General features: G+C 47.2%; 1 protein-coding gene across 1 annotated transcript in view; it reads right to left on the bottom strand.

Moving 5' to 3' along the window:
- Positions 1-19,547, bottom strand: part of LOC128685841 (monocarboxylate transporter 14) — a 106,322-nt gene extending 86,775 nt beyond the window's left edge. The window contains exon 1 of the mRNA XM_070079739.1: positions 19,337-19,547. Within this exon, the coding sequence (XP_069935840.1) occupies positions 19,337-19,489 (153 nt within the window). The 5' untranslated portion in view covers positions 19,490-19,547. The remainder of the gene's footprint in view (positions 1-19,336) is intronic.
- Between the last annotated feature and the right edge of the window lie 2,039 nt (positions 19,548-21,586).

Raw genomic sequence — 21,586 nt, 5'->3', positions numbered from 1 at the left:
GGGTGTGCACTTACACCATGTAGGGTGTGCACTTACACCATGAAGGGTGTGCACTTACACCATGCAGGGTGTGCACTTACACCATGAAGGGTGTGCACTTACACCATGAAGGGTGTGCACTTACACCATGAAGGGTGTGCACTTACACCATGCAGGGTGTGCACTTACACCATTCAGGGTGTGCACTTACACCATGCAGGATGTGCACTTACATCATGCAGGATGTGCACTTACATCATGCAGGGCGTGCACTTACACCATGCAGGGTGTGCACTTACACCATGTAGGGTGTGCACTTACACCATGAAGGGTGTGCACTTACACCATGCAGGGTGTGCACTTACACCATGAAGGGTGTGCACTTACACCATGAAGGGTGTGCACTTACACCATGAAGGGTGTGCACTTACACCATGCAGGGCGTGCACTTACACCATGCAGGGTGTGCACTTACATCATGCAGGGCGTGCACTTACACCATGCAGGGTGTGCACTTACACCATGAAGGGTGTGCACTTACACCATGCAGGGTGTGCACTTACACCATGAAGGGTGTGCACTTACACCATGCAGGGTGTGCACTTACACCATGCAGGGTGTGCACTTTCACCATGCAGGGTGTGCACTTACACCATGCAGGGTGTGCACTTACACCATGCAGGGTGTGCACTTACACCATGCAGGGTGTGCACTTACATCATGCAGGGTGTGCACTTACATCATGCAGGGTGTGCACTTACACCATGCAGGGTGTGCACTTACACCATGCAGGGTGTGCACTTACAACATGCAGGGTGTGCACTTTCACCATGCAGGGTGTGCACTTACACCATGCAGGGTGTGCACTTACACCATGCAGGGTGTGCACTTACACCATGCAGGGTGTGCACTTACACCATGCAGGGTGTGCACTTACACCATGCAGGGTGTGCACTTACACCATGCAGAGTGTGCACTTTCACCATGCAGGGTGTGCACTTACACCATGTAGGGTGTGCACTTACACCATGCAGGGTGTGCACTTACACCATGCAGGGTGTGCACTTAAACCATGCAGGGCGTGCACTTACACCATGCAGGGTGTGCACTTACACCATGTAGGGTGTGCACTTACACCATGAAGGGTGTGCACTTACACCATGCAGGGTGTGCACTTACACCATGAAGGGTGTGCACTTACACCATGAAGGGTGTGCACTTACACCATGAAGGGTGTGCACTTACACCATGCAGGGCGTGCACTTACACCATGCAGGGTGTGCACTTACACCATGTAGGGTGTGCACTTACACCATGAAGGGTGTGCACTTACACCATTCAGGGTGTGCACTTACACCATGCAGGGTGTGCACTTACACCATGCAGGGTGTGCACTTACACCATGCAGGGTGTGCACTTACACCATGCAGGGTGTGCACTTACACCATGCAGGGTGTGCACTTACACCATGAAGAGTGCGCACTTACACCATGCAGGGTGTGCACTTACACCATGCAGGGTATGCACTTACACCATGCAGGGTGTGCACTTACACCATTAAGGGTGTGCACTTACACCATGCAGGGTGTGCACTTACACCATGCAGGGTGTGCACTTACACCATGCAGGGTGTGCACTTACACCATGCAGGGTGTGCACTTACACCATGCAGGGTGTGCACTTACACCATGCAGGGTGTGCACTTACACCATGCAGGGTGTGCACTTACACCATGCAGGGTGTGCACTTACACCATGCAGGGTGTGCACTTACACCATGCAGGGTGTGCACTTACACAATGCAGGGTGTGCACTTGCACCATGAAGGGTGTGCACTTACACCATGAAGAGTGTGCACTTACACCATGCAGGGTGTGCACTTACACCATGGAGAGTGTGCGCTTTCACCATGCAGGGTGTGCACTTTCACCATGCAGGGTGTGCACTTACATCATGCAGGGTGTGCACTTACATCATGCAGGGCGTGCACTTACACCATGCAGGGTGTGCACTTACACCATGTAGGGTGTGCACTTACACCATGAAGGGTGTGCACTTACACCATGCAGGGTGTGCACTTACACCATGAAGGGTGTGCACTTACACCATGAAGGGTGTGCACTTACACCATGAAGGGTGTGCACTTACACCATGCAGGGTGTGCACTTACACCATTCAGGGTGTGCACTTACACCATGCAGGATGTGCACTTACATCATGCAGGATGTGCACTTACATCATGCAGGGCGTGCACTTACACCATGCAGGGTGTGCACTTACACCATGTAGGGTGTGCACTTACACCATGAAGGGTGTGCACTTACACCATGCAGGGTGTGCACTTACACCATGAAGGGTGTGCACTTACACCATGAAGGGTGTGCACTTACACCATGAAGGGTGTGCACTTACACCATGCAGGGTGTGCACTTACACCATGCAGGGTGTGCACTTACATCATGCAGGGCGTGCACTTACACCATGCAGGGTGTGCACTTACACCATGAAGGGTGTGCACTTACACCATGCAGGGTGTGCACTTACACCATGAAGGGTGTGCACTTACACCATGCAGGGTGTGCACTTACACCATGCAGGGTGTGCACTTTCACCATGCAGGGTGTGCACTTACACCATGCAGGGTGTGCACTTACACCATGCAGGGTGTGCACTTACACCATGCAGGGTGTGCACTTACATCATGCAGGGTGTGCACTTACATCATGCAGGGTGTGCACTTACACCATGCAGGGTGTGCACTTACACCATGCAGGGTGTGCACTTACAACATGCAGGGTGTGCACTTTCACCATGCAGGGTGTGCACTTACACCATGCAGGGTGTGCACTTACACCATGCAGGGTGTGCACTTACACCATGCAGGGTGTGCACTTACACCTTGCAGGGTGTGCACTTACACCATGCAGGGTGTGCACTTACACCTTGCAGGGTGTGCACTTTCACCATGCAGGGTGTGCACTTACACCATGCAGGGTGTGCACTTACACCATGCAGGGTGTGCACTTACACCATGCAGGGTGTGCACTTAAACCATGCAGGGCGTGCACTTACACCATGCAGGGTGTGCACTTACACCATGTAGGGTGTGCACTTACACCATGAAGGGTGTGCACTTACACCATGCAGGGTGTGCACTTACACCATGAAGGGTGTGCACTTACACCATGAAGGGTGTGCACTTACACCATGAAGGGTGTGCACTTACACCATGCAGGGCGTGCACTTACACCATGCAGGGTGTGCACTTACACCATGTAGGGTGTGCACTTACACCATGAAGGGTGTGCACTTACACCATTCAGGGTGTGCACTTACACCATGCAGGGTGTGCACTTACACCATGCAGGGTGTGCACTTACACCATGCAGGGTGTGCACTTACACCATGCAGGGTGTGCACTTACACCATGCAGGGTGTGCACTTACACCATGAAGAGTGCGCACTTACACCATGCAGGGTGTGCACTTACACCATGCAGGGTATGCACTTACACCATGCAGGGTGTGCACTTACACCATTAAGGGTGTGCACTTACACCGTGCAGGGTGTGCACTTACACCATGCAGGGTGTGCACTTACACCATGCAGGGTGTGCACTTACACCATGCAGGGTGTGCACTTACACCATGCAGGGTGTGCACTTACACCATGCAGGGTGTGCACTTACACCATGCAGGGTGTGCACTTACACCATGCAGGATGTGCAGTGTACTTCCCACCTTCAGAGTGCAGACACTGTACTTCCCTCCTTCAGAGTGCAGACACTGTACTTCCCTCCTTCAGAGTGCAGACACTGTACTTCCCTCCTTCAGAGTGCAGACACTGTACTTCCCTCCTTCAGAGTGCAGGCACTGTACTTTCCACCTTCAGAGTGCAGACACTGTACTTCCCTCCTTCAGAGTGCAGACACTGTACTTCCCACCTTCAGAGTGCAGACACTGTACTTCCCTCCTTCAGAGTGCAGACACTGTACTTCCCTCCTTCAGAGTGCAGACACTGTACTTCCCTCCTTCAGAGTGCAGACACTCTACTTCCCTCCTTCAGAGTGCAGATACTGTACTTCCCTCCTTCAGAGTGCAGACACTGTACTTCCCTCCTTCAGAGTGCAGACACTGTACTTCCCACCTTCAGAGTGCAGACACTGTACTTCCCTCCTTCAGAGTGCAGGCACTTAACTTCCCTCCTTCAGAGTGCAGACACTGTACTTCTCTCCTTCAGAGTGCAGACACTGTACTTCCCTCCTTCAGAGTGCAGACACTGTACTTCCCTCCTTCAGAGTGCAGACACTGTACTTCCCACCTTCAGAGTGCAGACACTGTACTTCCCTCCTTCAGAGTGCAGGCACTTAACTTCCCTCCTTCAGAGTGCAGACACTGTACTTCCCACCTTCAGAGTGCAGACACTGTACTTCCCTCCTTCAGAGTGCAGGCACTTAACTTCCCTCCTTCAGAGTGCAGACACTGTACTTCCCTCCTTCAGAGTGCAGACACTGTACTTCCCACCTTCAGAGTGCAGACACTGTACTTTCCACCTTCAGAGTGCAGGCACTGTATTTCCCACCTTCAGAGTGCAGGCACTGTATTTCCCACCTTCAGAGTGCAGGCACTGTATTTCCCACCTTCAGAGTGCAGGCACTGTATTTCCCACCTTCAGAGTGCAGGCACTGTATTTCCCACCTTCAGAGTGCAGGCACTGTATTTCCCACCTTCAGAGTGCAGGCACTGTACTTTCCACCTTCAGAGTGCAGGCACTGTACTTCCCACCTTCAGAGTGCATGCACTGTATTTCCCACCTTCAGAGTGCAGGCACTGTACTTCCCACCTTCAGAGTGCATGCACTGTATTTCCCACCTTCAGAGTGCAGGCACTGTACTTTCCACCTTCAGAGTGCATGCACTGTATTTCCCACCTTCAGAGTGCAGACACTGTACTTCCCTCCTTCAGAGTGCAGACACTGTACTTCCCTCCTTCAGAGTGCAGACACTGTACTTCCCTCCTTCAGAGTGCAGACACTGTACTTCCCTCCTTCAGAGTGCAGACACTGTACTTCCCACCTTCAGAGTGCAGGCACTGTACTTCCCACCTTCAGAGTGCAGGCACTGTACTTCCCTCCTTCAGAGTGCAGGCACTGTACTTCCCTCCTTCAGAGTGCAGGTACTGTACTCCCCACCTTCAGAGTGCAGACACTGTACTTCCCACCTTCAGAGTGCAGGTACTGTACTTCCCTCCTTCAGAGTGCAGACACTGTACTTCCCACCTTCAGAGTGCAGGCACTGTACTTCCCTCCTTCAGAGTGCAGGCACTGTACTCCCCACCTTCAGAGTGCAGACACTGTACTTCCCACCTTCAGAGTGCAGGTACTGTACTTCCCTCCTTCAGAGTGCAGACACTGTACTTCCCACCTTCAGAGTGCAGGCACTGTACTTCCCACCTTCAGAGTGCAGGCACTGTACTTCCCACCTTCAGAGTGCAGGCACTGTACTTCCCTCCTTCAGAGTGGAGGTACTGTACTCCCCACCTTCAGAGTGCAGACACTGTACTTCCCACCTTCAGAGTGCAGGTACTGTACTTCCCTCCTTCAGAGTGCAGACACTGTACTTCCCACCTTCAGAGTGCAGGCACTGTACTTCCCACCTTCAGAGTGCAGACACTGTACTTCCCACCTTCAGAGTGCAGGCACTGTACTTCCCACCTTCAGAGTGCAGACACTGTACTCCCCACCTTCAGAGTGCAGACACTGTACTTCCCACTTTCAGAGTGCAGACACTGTACTTCCCTCCTTCAGAGTGCAGACACTGTACTTCCCACCTTCAGAGTGCAGACACTGTACTTCCCTCCTTCAGAGTGCAGACACTGTACTTCCCTCCTTCAGAGTGCAGACACTGTACTTCCCACCTTCAGAGTGCAGACACTGTACTTCCCACCTTCAGAGTGCAGGTACTGTACTTCCCACCTTCAGAGTGCAGACACTGTACTTCCCTCCTTCAGAGTGCAGACACTGTACTTCCCACCTTCAGAGTGCAGACACTGTACTTCCCTCCTTCAGAGTGCAGACACTGTACTTCCCACCTTCAGAGTGCAGACACTGTACTTCCCACCTTCAGAGTGCAGACACTGTACTTCCCTCCTTCAGAGTGCAGACACTGTACTTCCCACCTTCAGAGTGCAGACACTGTACTTCCCACCTTCAGAGTGCAGGTACTGTACTTCCCTCCTTCAGAGTGCAGGTACTGTACTTCCCTCCTTCAGAGTGCAGGCACTGTACTTCCCACCTTCAGAGTGCAGGCACTGTACTTTCCACCTTCAGAGTGCAGGCACTGTACTTCCCACCTTCAGAGTGCAGGCACTGTACTTCCCACCTTCAGAGTGTAGGCGCTGTATTTCCCACCTTCAGAGTGCAGGCACTGTACTTTCCACCTTCAGAGTGCAGGCACTGTACTTCCCACCTTCAGAGTGTAGGCACTGTACTTCCCACCTTCAGAGTGCAGACACTGTACTTCCCACCTTCAGAGTGCAGACACTGTACTTCCCACCTTCAGAGTGCAGACACTGTACTTCCCACCTTCAGAGTGCAGACACTGTACTTCCCACCTTCAGAGTGCAGACACTGTACTTCCCACCTTCAGAGTGCAGACACTGTACTCCCCACCTTCAGAGTGCAGACACTGTACTTCCCACCTTCAGAGTGCAGACACTGTACTTCCCACCTTCAGAGTGCAGGCACTGTACTTCCCACCTTCAGAGTGCAGGCACTGTACTTCCCACCTTCAGAGTGCAGACACTGTACTTCCCTCCTTCAGAGTGCAGACACTGTACTTCCCACCTTCAGAGTGCAGACACTGTACTTCCCACCTTCAGAGTGCAGACACTGTACTTCCCACCTCCAGGACTCAAGTCCGGCTAACCACTTTCCCTTCATCAACGTTACTCGGCTCACAGTTCAACAACACGTACACTCATAAAAACTACTGATCTCAGATATTGTACAAGTCTGTCTCTCACAATTCTGTTTTGTACCAGTCAGTTCTATGGCTGTTAAAGTTAAATTTAACGAAAATTCTTTCCTGTATACAAAAACACAAAGGTACAATACCATTTGGTATTGTACCTTTGTATATTGTGCCTATGGTATTGTACAAGTATGATTTCGGATCGAAATGTCGTGGTAAGCTTCTCTCTGGTATAGGCGGGTTGTGTGTATACTGTGTGGTGAATGGTTTGAAAAACCGACAAGTTGAAGATTGAGACACTTATGCAGCATATGGGAACCTTTATTCAGGAAACGTTTCGCCACACAGTGGCTTCATCAGTCCAATACAAAGAGGAAGGCGTAAGGAGAGGAGGAGTATGAGGTAATCAGTCCCTCAGCCTGGAGTCGATGTGTTCAGTCCATCAATCTTGTAGAATGTACAGCATAGGGCCGTAGACGTATTGGACTGATGAAGCCACTGTGTGGCGAAACGTTTCCTGTGTGTATACTCTTATTGTAAAGCATTACTTTAGCTTTCCAACCTTCAGTTTACACTGTCGTGTACACCCATGATGCAGTGGTCACAATATATTTGTAATTATGTCTGTGGTTAGTTCATCGTGAAGGTCAGGTACAGTGAATTTTTCAGTGGTAGCCGCTTACGATATCTGCCACTTCAAATAATACTTTTTACTGAGTTACAATAAGTGTCTGGAACCCGTGTGTTGATCTAACATGCTGCCTGGAACTGTTCCTGCTACAACACTGTGATGTGATGGCCTGGTGGCTAAACCTCTCCTTCCACATGGTGAGGTGTCCGGGTTCGATTCCCAGGGAGGGTAGAAACATTTGGCGTGTTTCATTACACTGGTTGTAAGAACATAAGAAAGAAGGAACACTGCAACAGGCCTACTGGCCTATGCGAGGCAGCTCCAATTCTCCCATTGGCTTAAGCCAATGCCTTGACCTAGTGAGGTCAGACACGTCACTTAAGGGAGGAACAGTGCATCCGACCTAGTAGCACAACCTAGTCAGGTCCAACTCGCACCCACCCATACCTACTCATGTATTTATCCAACCTATTTTCAAAACTACACAAGGTCTTAGCTTCCATGACGGTACTCGGGAGTTTGTTCCACTCATCCACAACTCTATTACCAAACCAGTGCTTTCCTATATCCTTCCTGAATCTGAATTTTTCCAATTTAAAACCATTGCTGCGAGTCCTGTCTAGGCTAGATATTTTCAGCACGATATTTACATTCTATTTATTAATTCCTGTCTTCCATTTATACACCTCAATCATATCCCCCCTAAATCTACGCCTTTCTAGAGAGTGCAGATTCAGGGCCTCAGTCTATCCTCACAGGGAAGATTTTTGATACATGGGATCAAGTTTGTCATCCTCCTCTGTACGTTTTCCAGAGCATTTATGTCCATTCTGTAATACGGTGACCAAAACTGTGCAGCATAATTTAAATGAGGCCTAACCAAAGCTATATAGAGTTGAAGAACAACCTGAGGACTTCTATTATTTATGCTTCTTGATATGAAGCCAAGAATTCTGTTAGCTTTATTGTGAACACTAATGCACTGTTGTCTTGGTTTCAGATCACCACTAACTAGAACTCCTAATTCCTTTTCGCAATCCGTAATATTAAGATCTACATTATTTAGGTTATATGTGGCATGGCTATTTTCCTATCCAACATTTAAAACTTTGCATTTGTCTATATTAAACTGGTTGTCAATATTCACAGATTAGTAAAATGGGTACCTGAGTGTTAGTGGACTGGTGTGGGTCGCATCCTGGGACAAAACTGACCTGATTTGTGGGAAATGCTCAGCATAACAAGGGACTTTCTATATAGTAGTATGTCAGTGATGTCAGATATGGTCTGTATACCTTGTACATGTACTGGTAGAAATAAAGATATTATTATTATTATTATTATTATTATTATTATTATTATTATTATTATTATTATTATTATTATTATTATTATTTTGTATCAAGTTTGGAAGGTTGAATCCTACAAGGAGAACATCTTGTGAAATGTTCGTCAATGTTTTCAAGACAGCTGAGTGGCTTCCGGACCTCATTCTTCAACTCCCCCGCCAGTGTTCACGCTCGTATATACACCATCATAATCAATACATTCCAATTTCCCTCTTTCTTACCTACAACACTTCATCATACAAGGAATTCTACAGTTGTGTACAGCGTGTCTTTCACGTAGAGTGCTACTGCTCCCATCTATAGTTACTCTGACACACACACACACACAGACGTGCACACACAGACGTGCACACACAGACGTGCACACACAGACGCACAAAGATGCGCACAAAGACACATGCACATACACACACACATACAGACACACACACACACAGACATAGACACATACACACACACACACAGACACACACAGACACAGACACACACACACACAGACACAGACACACACACACGCACACACACAGACACACACACACACACACACACACACACACACACACACACACACACACACACACACACACACACACACACACACACACAGATAAGGGTCCTAGAAGTTGAGATAAATAGGCTGAAGCGAGTTACAGGGGCAGTGACCAGAGAAGACACAGCATATGAAGCTGCGAGGCCGAACAGGAAGGAAGGAATTATGAATTATGCTAAGGTCATATCAGCCTGCCAAGGAGGACCAAGGAGTGAAAGGGAAGAACAGCTGGTTGCAGATGGAGAGGGTGATAGGTCGAATGCTGAGGCACAACCAGGTTATCAAGAGCCACTGGAAAAATCAAGGGAGAAACTGACCACATACAGGCAGGATCCAGAGTCACAGAGGGTGAGGCAATGGGAGGAAGAAAGGGCAAAATCAGTGTTTATCCATGGGCTTCAGGAGAGACAGGAAAGGACACACACTGAAAGGCAGCAGGAAGAAAGAAAGGAGATTGAGAAAATCATCACGGAAATAGGTGAAGAGATGGACGAGATTGTAAATTTTCAGAGAATAGGGGGGTACTCGAAGGGGAGAAACCGACCAATCAAGCTGATTCTCAGGACGGAAACAGTGCGGAACAGGATCCTCCAAGAGAAACCACGATTGAAATACTCGGAAGAGTACAAGAGGGTGTTCCTAGACAGAGACAGAACAAAATCAGAACGACAGCAGCTGAGGGAGAGGACAAAAAAGCGAAAGGAGCTAGGAAAAGAGACAAGGATGGAACCAGCAGAGGTCAGTCAGAGCAGAACAGAACAGCAAGGGCAAGCACACACACAACTATTCTCAGAACCATACAACCTATCACACCATCACAACACACACTACAATCCATACCCACAGCCTCCACCCAACACCGAGCTATAGAATCCCACAGTATGCCACCAGGTCTCCCACCCTCACAGGCCCCCCAAACCACAGTGTTGGAAAGGAAACTGAAGGTATGGTACACAAATGCTGATGGAATAACAAATAAGTGGGAGGAGTGGCATGAAAGAGTCAAAGAAGCATCACCGGACATCATAGCTCTCACAGAAACCAAGCTTACAGGTATGATAACAGATGCCATCTTTCCAATGGGATACCAAATCCTGAGGAAAGACAGAGGGAACAGGGGGGGTGGAGGAGTGGCGTTGCTGATAAAAAATCGCTAGAATTTTGATGAGCTGGAGAGAGGAGACAGCGGAGAAGAAAGTGATTAAATAGCGGGAACACTTCACTCTGGAGGTCCCAAGGTGGTAATAGCAGTGATGTATAACCCACCACAGAACAGCAGGAGGCCAAGGCAAGAGTACGACGAGAGCAATAGAGCGATGGTTGACACACTGGCTAGAGTGGCCAGAAGAGCTCATGCATGCAGGGCAAAGCTCCTGATCATGGGTGACTTTAACCACAAGGAGATCGATTGGGAGAACTTGGACCCACATGGGGGCCAAGATACATGGAGGGCTAAGATGATGGAGGTGGTACTGGAAAACTTCATGTGCCAACACGTAAGGGACACTACAAGAGAGAGAGGAGAGGATGAACCAGCAAGGCTGGACTTAGTATTCACCTTGAGTAGTGCAGATATCGAGGACATCACATATGAAAGACCCCTTGGGGCCAGTGACCATGTGGTTTTAAGCTTCGAATACACAGTAGAGCTACAGGTGGAGGGAGAAGCAGGAAGGCCAGGACGAATGAAGCCAAACTACAAGAAAGGGGACTACACAGGAATGAGGAACTACCTGAACGGGGTTCAGTGGGACAGAGAACTGGCAGGGAAGCCAGTTAATGAGATGATGGAATATGTAGCAACAAAATGCAAGGAGGCTGAGGAGAGGTTTGTACCCAAGGGTAACAGGAATAATGAAAAAGCCAGGATGAGCCCATGGTTTACCCAAAGGTGCAGGGAGGCAAAAACCAAGTGTGCTAGGGAATGGAAGAAATATAGAAGGCAAAGGACCCAGGAGAATAAGGAGAACAGTCGTAGAGCCAGAAACGAATATGCACAGATAAGAAGGGAGGCCCAAAGAGAATATGAAAATGACATAGCAGCGAAAGCCAAATCTGACCCGAAACTGTTGTACAGCCACATCAGGAGGAAAACAACAGTCAAGGACCAGGTAATCAGGCTAAGGAAGGAAGGAGGAGAGACAACAAGAAATGACCGTGAAGTATGTGAAGAACTCAACAAGAGATTCAAAGAAGTATTCACAGAGGAGACAGAAGGGACTCCAGAAAGACGGAGAGGTGGGGCACACCACCAAGTGCTGGACACAGTGCACACAACCGAGGAAGAAGTGAAGAGGCTTCTGAGTGAGCTAGATACCTCAAAGGCAATGGGGCCAGATAACATCTCCCCATGGGTATTGAGAGAGGGAGCAGAGGCGCTATGTGTACCCCTAACAACAATATTCAATACATCTATCGAAACAGGGAGATTGCCTGAGGCATGGAAGACAGCAAATGTAGTCCCAATCTTTAAAAAAGGAGACAGACATGAAGCATTAAACTACAGACCAGTGTCACTGACATGTATAGTATGCAAAATCATGGAGAAGATTATCAGGAGAAGAGTGGAGGAACACCTAGAAAGGAACGATCTCATCAACAGCAGCCAACATGGTTTCAGGGACGGGAAATCCTGTGTCACAAACCTACTGGAGTTCTATGACATGGTGACAGCAGTAAGACAAGAGAGAGAGGGGTGGGTGGATTGCATTTTCTTGGACTGCAAGAAGGCGTTTGACACAGTTCCACACAAGAGATTGGTGCAAAAACTGGAGTACCAAGCAGGGATAACAGGGAAGGCACTACAATGGATCAGGGAATACTTGTCAGGAAGACAGCAGCGAGTCATGGTACGTGGCGAGGTGTCAGAGTGGGCACATGTGACCAGCGGGGTCCCGCAGGGGTCAGTCCTAGGACCAGTGCTGTTTCTGGTATTTGTGAACGACATGACGGAAGGAATAGACTCTGAGGTGTCCCTGTTTGCAGATGACGTGAAGTTGATGAGAAGAATTCACTCGATCGAAGACCAGGCAGAACTACAAAGGGATCTGGACAGGCTGCAGACCTGGTCCAGCAATTGGCTCCTGGAGTTCAATCCCACCAAGTGCAAAGTCATGAAGATTGGGGAAGGGCAAAGAAGGCCACAGACGGAGTACAGTCTAGGGGGTCAGAGACTACAAACGTCACTCAAGGAAAAAGATCTTGGGGTGAGTATAACACCAGGCACATTTCCTGAAGCGCACATCAACCAAATAACTGCTGCAGCATATGGGCGCCTAGCAAACCTCAGAACAGCATTCCGACATCTTAATAAGGAATCATTCAGGACCCTGTACACCGTGTACGTTAGGCCCATATTGGAGTATGCGGCACCAGTTTGGAACCCACACCTAGCCAAGCACGTGAAGAAACTAGAGAAAGTGCAAAGGTTTGCAACAAGACTAGTCCCAGAGCTAAGAGGTATGTCCTACGAGGAGAGGTTAAGGGAAATCAACCTGACGACACTGGAGGACAGGAGAGATAGGGGGGACATGATAACGACATACAAAATACTGAGAGGAATTGACAAGGTGGACAAAGACAGGATGTTCCAGAGATTGGACACAGTAACAAGGGGACACAGTTGGAAGCTGAAGACACAGATGAATCACAGGGATGTTAGGAAGTATTTCTTCAGCCACAGAGTAGTCAGTAAGTGGAATAGTTTGGGAAGCGATGTAGTGGAGGCAGGATCCATACATAGCTTTAAGCAGAGGTATGATAAAGCTCACGGCTCAGGGAGAGTGACCTAGTAGCGATCAGTGAAGAGGCGGGGCCAGGAGCTCGGACTCGACCCCCGCAACCTCAACTAGGTGAGTACAACTAGGTGAGTACAGACACACAGACACACACACACACACATATACACACACATACACACACATACACACACACACACACACACACACACACAGACACACACACAGACACACACACACACACACACACACACACACACACACACACATACACACATGCTTGCACATACAACAGACCTAGTGTCTAATCGACATGTGCCTAAGACCAAATGGTAACTTACACACACACACACACACACACACACACACACACACACACACACACACACACACACACACACACACACACACGCACACACACACACACACACACACACACACTCACAGAGGAGACAGAAGGGGCTCCAGAAAGACGGAGAGGTGGGGTACACCACCATGTGCTGGACACAGTACACACAACCGAGGAAGAAGTGAAGAGGCTTCTGAATGAGCTAGATACCTCAAAGGCAATGAGGCCAGATAACATCTCTCCATGGGTCCTGAGAGAGGGAGCAGAGGCGCTAGGTGTACCCCTAACAACAATATTCAATACATCTATCGAAACAGGGAGATTGCCTGAGGCATGGAAGACAGCAAATGTGGCACCAATTTTTAAAAAAGGAGACAGACATGAAGCACTAAACTACAGACCAGTGTCACTGACATGTATAGCATGCAAAATCATGGAAAAGATTGTCAGGAGAAGAATGGTGAAACATCTAGAAAGGAATGATCTCATCACCAGCAGACAACATGGTTTCAGAGATGGGAAATCCTGTGTCACAAACCTACTGGAGTTCTATGACATGGTGACAGCAGTAAGAGAAGAGAGAGAGGGGTGGGTGGATTGCATTTTCTTAGACTGCAAGAAGGCGTTTGACACAGTACCACACAAGAGATTAGTGCAAAAACTGGAGGACCAAGCAGGAATAACAGGGAAGGCACTGCAATGGATCAGGGAATACTTGTCAGGAAGACAGCAGAGAGTAATGGTACGAGGCGAGGTGTCAGAGTGGGCACCTGTGACCAGTGGGGTCCCACAGGGGTCAGTCCTAGGACCAGTGCTGTTTCTGGTATTTGTGAACGACATGACGGAAGGAATAAACTCCGAGGTGTCACTGTTTGCAGATGACGTGAAGTTGATGAGAAGAGTTCATTCGATCGAAGACCAGGCAGAAATACAAAGGGATCTGGACAGGCTGCAGACCTGGTCCAGCAACTGGCTCCTGGAGTTCAATCCCACCAAGTGCAAAGTCATGAGGATTGGGGAAGGGCAAAGAAGACCGCAGATGGAGTACAGTCTAGGGGGTCAGAGACTACAAACGTCACTCAAGGAAAAAGATCTTGGGGTGAGTATAACACCAGGCACATCTCCTGAAGCGCACATCAACCAAATAACTGCTGCAGCATATGGGCGCCTGGCAAACCTCAGAACAGCATTCCGACATCTTAATAAGGAATCGTTCAGGACCCTATACACCGTGTACGTTAGACCCATATTGGAGTATGCGGCACCAGTTTGGAACCCCCACCTAGCCAAGCATGTAAAGAAACTAGAGAAAGTGCAAAGGTTTGCAACAAGACTAGTCCCAGAGCTAAGAGGTATGTCCTATGAGGAGAGGTTAAGGGAAATCAACCTGACGACACTGGAGGACAGGAGAGATAGGGGGGACATGATAACGACTTACAAAATACTGAGAGGAATTGACAAGGTGGACAAAGACAGGATGTTCCAGAGACTGGACACAGTAACAAGGGGACACAGTTGGAAGTTGAAGACACAGATGAATCAAAGGGATGTTAGGAAGTATTTCTTCAGCCACAGAGTAGTCAGGAAGTGGAATAGTTTGGGAAGTGATGTAGTGGAGTCAGGATCCATACATAGCTTTAAGCAGAGGTACGATAAAGCTCATGGTTCAGGGAGAGTGACCTAGTAGCGACCAGTGAAGAGGCGGGGGCCAGGAGCTTGGACTCGACCCCTGCAACCTCAACTAGGTGAGTACACAGGGGTCAGTCCTAGGACCTGTGCTGTTCTTGGTATATGTGAACGACATAACGGAAGGGACAGACTCAGAAGTGTCCTTGTTTGCAGATGATGTGAAGTTAATGAGAAGAATCAAATCGGATGAGGATCAGGCAGGACTACAAAGAGACCTGGACAGGCTACAAGCCTGGTCCAGCAACTGGCTCCTTGAATTTAACCCTGCCAAATGCAAAGTCATGAAGATTGGGGAAGGGCAAAGAAGACCGCAGACACAATATAGTTTAGATGGCCAAAGACTGCAAACCTCACTCAAGGAAAAAGATCTGGGGGTGAGTATAACACCGAGCACATCTCCTGAGGCGCACATCAATCAGATAACTGCTGCAGCATACGGGCGCCTGGCAAGCCTACGGATAGCGTCCCGATACCTCAGTAAGGATTCGTTCAAGACTCTGTATACCATTTACGTCAGGCCCATACTGGAGTATGTAGCACCAGTTTGGAATCTACACCTAGTCAAGCACGTCAAGAAATTAGAGAAAGTGCAAAGGTTTGCAGCAAGACTAGTCCCAGAGCTACGGGGATTGTCCTACGAAGAAAGTTTAAGGGAAATCGGCCTGACGACACTGGAGGACAGGAGGGTCAGGGGAGACATGCTAACGACATATAAAATACTGCACGGGATAGACAAGGTGGACAAAGACGGGATGTTCCAGAGATGGGACACAGAAACAAGAGGTCACAATTGGAAGTTGAAGACTCAGATGAATCAAAGGGATGTTAGGAAGTATTTCTTCAGTCACAGAGTAGTCAGGCCGAGGAATAGCCTAGAAAGTGAAGTAGTGGAGGCGGGAACCATACATAGTTTTAAGGCGAGGTATGATAAAGCTCATGGAGCAGGGAGAGTGAGGACCTAGTAGCAACCAGCGAAGAGGTGGGGCCAGGAGCCTATGAATCGACCCTGCAACCACAAATAGGTGAGTACACATACACACACACACACACACACACAGGGCTCAGCACACAATGACCTAGTGTCCTAATCGACATGGTGCTAGGACAAATGGTAACTAATCACACACATTATATATATATATAAATATATATATATATATATATATATATATATATATATATATATATATATATATATATATATATATATATATATATATACCAGCAAACTGATACTTTTAACTCTCTTCTTATTTGTTTTCAATCTTGAATGCTAGAAAAAAAGGGAAGGAGAAATGATGATTAAGGGTGTTTATGTAGCGCGTAGATTCTTGAAGTCTGCGGTGCTCAAGGCTGAGGGACTGATTACCTCATCTTTTGTATATAGTTCTACAGTCTTCACATTATGTCCTTGTACTGTACTAATGAAGTCACTGGATGGTGAAATGTCTATGAATAAAGATACCCAGATGTTGCACATGTGTGCAATTCTTTATCTTGTGGATACTGTATACCATTCATGTGAAAGTATTGTTAGTGTGGAGTGGTGTGTGTTTGGCCTGGCTGTCAGGAACCGGTTCCGTGTCTTCCATTATCTCGTGTCTCTATATTCCCTCTCTTCTTTCAGTGCATTTGTGTTGCATGGTATATCACCCTCCTCTTATTATATACTCCAGGGCTGCTCTGGTCCTGACACTGTCTGGCTACTCATAATGATGATCACATCTCTGGTTACTAATAATAATCACATCTCTGGGTATTTAAGTTCTTGAGAAGAGTTGCACCTCCTCCTCCTCCAACATGTCGCAACTGTCTTTAATGTCTGTATATCATTTTTCATAGTTGCTGTCTCCTTCACCTGTATCCTCATATTTCATCTCTCTATCCTTTCCTGGCATTCTCTGTCTCGTTTATCGGTTTTCCTGTGTTTCCTGCTCTATGCATTACGTACACGTGAAGAAGGAACATACAACGGAGAATAATAGACAGAGGTGTAGACAAAGTATATGAAGACGGGTAATACAGAGTAAATGATGGTGTTGTAAAAGGGAATTGTTTTTTTTATGAGGAGGCGTGTGTGAGGAAGCAAGCAGAGTGTGTTGATATGACAGGTTGACCGTGCAACACTGCAGGAGGTGAAGGTCAGGGTGGATGAGAGAGAGAGAGAGAGAGATACAGAGAGAGAGAGAGAGATACAGAGAGAGAGAGAGAGAGAGAGAGAGAGAGAGATCTACCCATCCTGGATAGATCTGTCATTTCAGCAGAGCCTTCAACATAGGAGGGATGTGGGTGGCCTTACTGTTATGTACAAGGCCAATATTGTCAAAATACCACACTTGGATCCACTTCGAGGACAGCGTGAAACAAGCTTTTATGCCACAAGACGGGCAGAAAGCAGCAACTTCACTCTGGCTGTACCCTTCTCCAGAACATCACTCCATCTGAGATCATACCCATACAGATAATCAGTAATGACACATACCCAGATGACTAGTATGGAACAATAAAGTCAGTTGATCAAAGTGAAAATGCTGGCCCACAGATGGCTCCAACTTCTTATCCTGTTCCCTACTTGTATGTCTCATAACAATAAAATGCTTTCAAATGAGCTGGTGTAGGTAACAGCTCTTAGCTTACCAATAAAGTTAGGAATCCTTAACCTGTTAATATAGCTGTCAATAAAGCTAGGATCCTTAACTTTGTCAAACCCTGTGTAGAGGAGAGAGAGAGAGAGAGAGAGAGAGAGAGAGAGAGAGAGAGAGAGAGAGAGAGAGAGAGAGAGAGAGAGAGAGAGAGGAGAGAGAGAGAGAGAGAGAGAGGGAGAGAGAGAGAGAGAGAGAGAGAGAGAGAGAGAGAGAGAGAGAGAGAGAGAGAGAGAGAGAGAGAGAGAGAGAGAGAGAGAGAGAGAAGAGAGAGAGAGAGAGAGAGAGAGAGAGAGAGAGAGAGAGAGAGAGAGAGAGAGAGAGAGAGAGAGAGAGAGAGAGAGAGAGAGAGAGAGAGAGAGAGAGAGCTGACATCACTGACATACTACTATATAGCCGCTTGTTATGCTGAGCATTTCCCGCATATTAGGTCATTTTTGTCCCAGGATGCGACCCACACCAGTCCACTAACACCCAGGTACCCATTTTACTAATGGGAGAACATGGACAACAGGTGTCTTAATAAAACACGTCCTAATGTTTTCCAGCCGTACCGGGGATTCGATCTCCGGACTTTAGTGTGTGAGTTGAGTGCGCTAAGGATCGAACCACGGGACAGACCGGGCCAATGAACACTGCCATAGTTTATATCACATCACCGTCCCCTTACATCACACCCCTCACCCCCTCTCACCTCACCCCCTCCCTCACACCACCTCAAGCATTGTAAATATGATCAAGGAATGACAGCACATAAATCAGTATCAAGCAGGGAAGCTGATTTGTAATTTTCTATCCTCTGAAGAGGACACACAAAAATACACAGGCTGATGTAAACAAAGTGTTGTGGAGGGCGCTAGAGCACAACACCATGTTCACTGAGGATATATTCCAATTGCTGAGATGTGGATAAAATGAGATTCCAACAGAGGGAGACCAGAACTTGGAAAAGATCTGGCTACAATAATGCCAGCTGACCTTTCTTTTAAATAATACAAGAAGGTAAATGCTGTGAAAGCCAGGAGAGTGAAACAGTGGATAATGAAACAATGAGAACAAGTGGAACGATGTTAATGACACTATTGGAACCACATGCGCTCTCTCGCTCTGAGTACCGTTCAGCGTTGACGACTCCATGCAAGGCAGAAGAGAACACACAGTTGAACACAGAGAACATTAACTACCCTCATGCAACCAATGCAATATTTAAACTGCTAGGAATGACTAGAACTGGATATGCATTTAATACAGAGAAGGCGAGCAAGATACAATATACACGTGAAAGATATTGAGGAACTAGCAAGAACCCTGCACACTACCGTGTTAACAGTAACTTCAGTGGTATGGGAACTAGTGAATATGACCACAACACTGTGTCTACCACAAACTGAACACCTACCAAAGGTACACTCATACATAACAAAGGTACAATCAGGCTTACCAAAACCGTCTCCTTCGCTTCTGGTTCCTCAAAATCGTCGTCACTGGCGCCTATAACGAACTTGGCTGGGATGGTATTGTCGTGGGTGTTGTCGTGGGTGCTGTCGCGGGTGTTGTCGCGGGTGTTGTCGTTCATAGTGGTCGTCTCCAACATGGTCACGCTCGGGCAGAACACCTGAAACACACACACATGGCTTAGTAACACCTGTAACAGACATGGCTTAGTAACACCTGTAACAGACATGGCTTAGTAACACCTGTAACAGACATGGCTTAGTAACACCTGTAACACACATGGCTTAGTAACACCTGTAACACACATGGCTTAGTAACACCTGTAACACACATGGCTTAGTAACACCTGTAACACACATGGCTTAGTAACACCTGTAACACACATGGCTTAGTAACACCTGTAACACACATGGCTTAGTAACACCTGTAACACACATGGCTTAGTCACTATTCCCTTATATAATAGGTCACTCACAGTGTAGCCTCAGATGACTACTTGACTAGTGTATATTACAGTATACTACAGTATACTACAGTATACTGCAGTATACTGCAGTATACTGCATTATACTGCAGTTACTACATACACAAGCGGCAGCAATAATGATCTTGGTTACATTTTTGAAGGTCGTCAGTCACCTGCTATCTGACACCTCACACTATCTGACACCTCACACTATCTCATGACACCTCACACTATCTGACACCTCACACAGGAGGATACCAGCGATATTCCAGTAATGATAAATTATGTAGAACAGGACGATAATAAACTGTGCACGATTAGGGTCACAAGTGACATGGTTCTTAGGCAAATAGATAAATTAAAACCTAACAAATCCCCAGGCCCTGATGAACTGTATGCAAGGGTTCTAAAGGAATGTAAAGAGGAGCTTAGCACACCTTTGGCTAATCTTTTCAACATATCACTACAAACTGGCATGGTGCCAGATAAGTGGAAAATGGCAAATGTGATACCTATTTTCAAAACAGGTGACAGGTCCTTAGCTTCGAACTATAGACCAATAAGCCTAACCTCCATAGTGGGAAAATTTATGGAATCAATAATTGCCGAGGCAGTTCGTAGCCACCTTGAAAAGCATAAATTAATCAACGAATCTCAGCATGGTTTTACAAAGGGGCGTTCCTGTCTTACGAATTTATTAACTTTTTTCACTAAGGTATTTGAGGAGGTAGATCATGGTAATGAATATGATATTGTGTATATGGACTTCAGTAAGGCTTTTGACAGGGTCCCACATCAGAGACTATTGAGGAAAATTAAAGCACATGGAATAGGAGGAGAATTTTTTTCCTGGATAGAGGCATGGTTGACAAATAGGCAGCAGAGAGTTTGCATAAATGGGGAGAAATCAGAGTGGGGAAGCGTCACGAGCGGTGTTCCACAGGGGTCAGTGTTGGGCCCCCTGCTGTTCACAATCTACATAAATGACATAGATGAGGGCATAAAGAGCGACATCGGCAAGTTTGCCGATGACACCAAAATAGGCCGTCGAATTCATTCTGACGAGGACATTCGAGCACTCCAGGAAGATTTGAATAGACTGATGCAGTGGTCGGAGAAGTGGCAGATGCAGTTTAATATAGACAAATGCAAAGTTCTAAATGTTGGACAGGACAATAACCATGCCACATATAAACTAAATAATGTCGATCTTAATATTACGGATTGCGAAAAAGATTTAGGAGTTCTGGTTAGCAGTAATCTGAAACCAAGACAACAGTGCATAAGTGTTCGCAATAAAGCTAATAGAATCCTTGGCTTCATATCTAGAAGCATAAATAATAGGAGTCCTCAGGTTGTTCTTCAACTCTATACATCCTTGGTTAGGCCTCATTTAGATTATGCTGCACAGTTTTGGTCACCGTATTACAGAATGGATATAAATTCTCTGGAAAATGTACAAAGGAGGATGACAAAGTTGATCCCATGTATCAGAAACCTTCCCTATGAGGATAGACTAAGGGCCCTGAAACTGCACTCTCTAGAAAGACGTAGAATTAGGGGGGATATGATTGAGGTGTATAAATGGAAGACAGGAATAAATAAAGGGGATGTAAATAGTGTGCTGAAAATATCTAGCCTAGACAGGACTCGCAGCAATGGTTTTAAGTTGGAAAAATTCAGATTCAGGAAGGATATAGGAAAGTATTGGTTTGGTAATAGAGTTGTGGATGAGTGGAACAAACTCCCGAGTACAGTTATAGAGGCCAG

The sequence above is a fragment of the Cherax quadricarinatus genome, unplaced genomic scaffold (genome assembly GCF_038502225.1).
Source record: "Cherax quadricarinatus isolate ZL_2023a unplaced genomic scaffold, ASM3850222v1 Contig12, whole genome shotgun sequence".
Classification (NCBI taxonomy): Eukaryota; Metazoa; Arthropoda; class Malacostraca; order Decapoda; family Parastacidae; genus Cherax; species Cherax quadricarinatus.
This window is presented reverse-complemented; position numbering and strand designations above follow the sequence as displayed.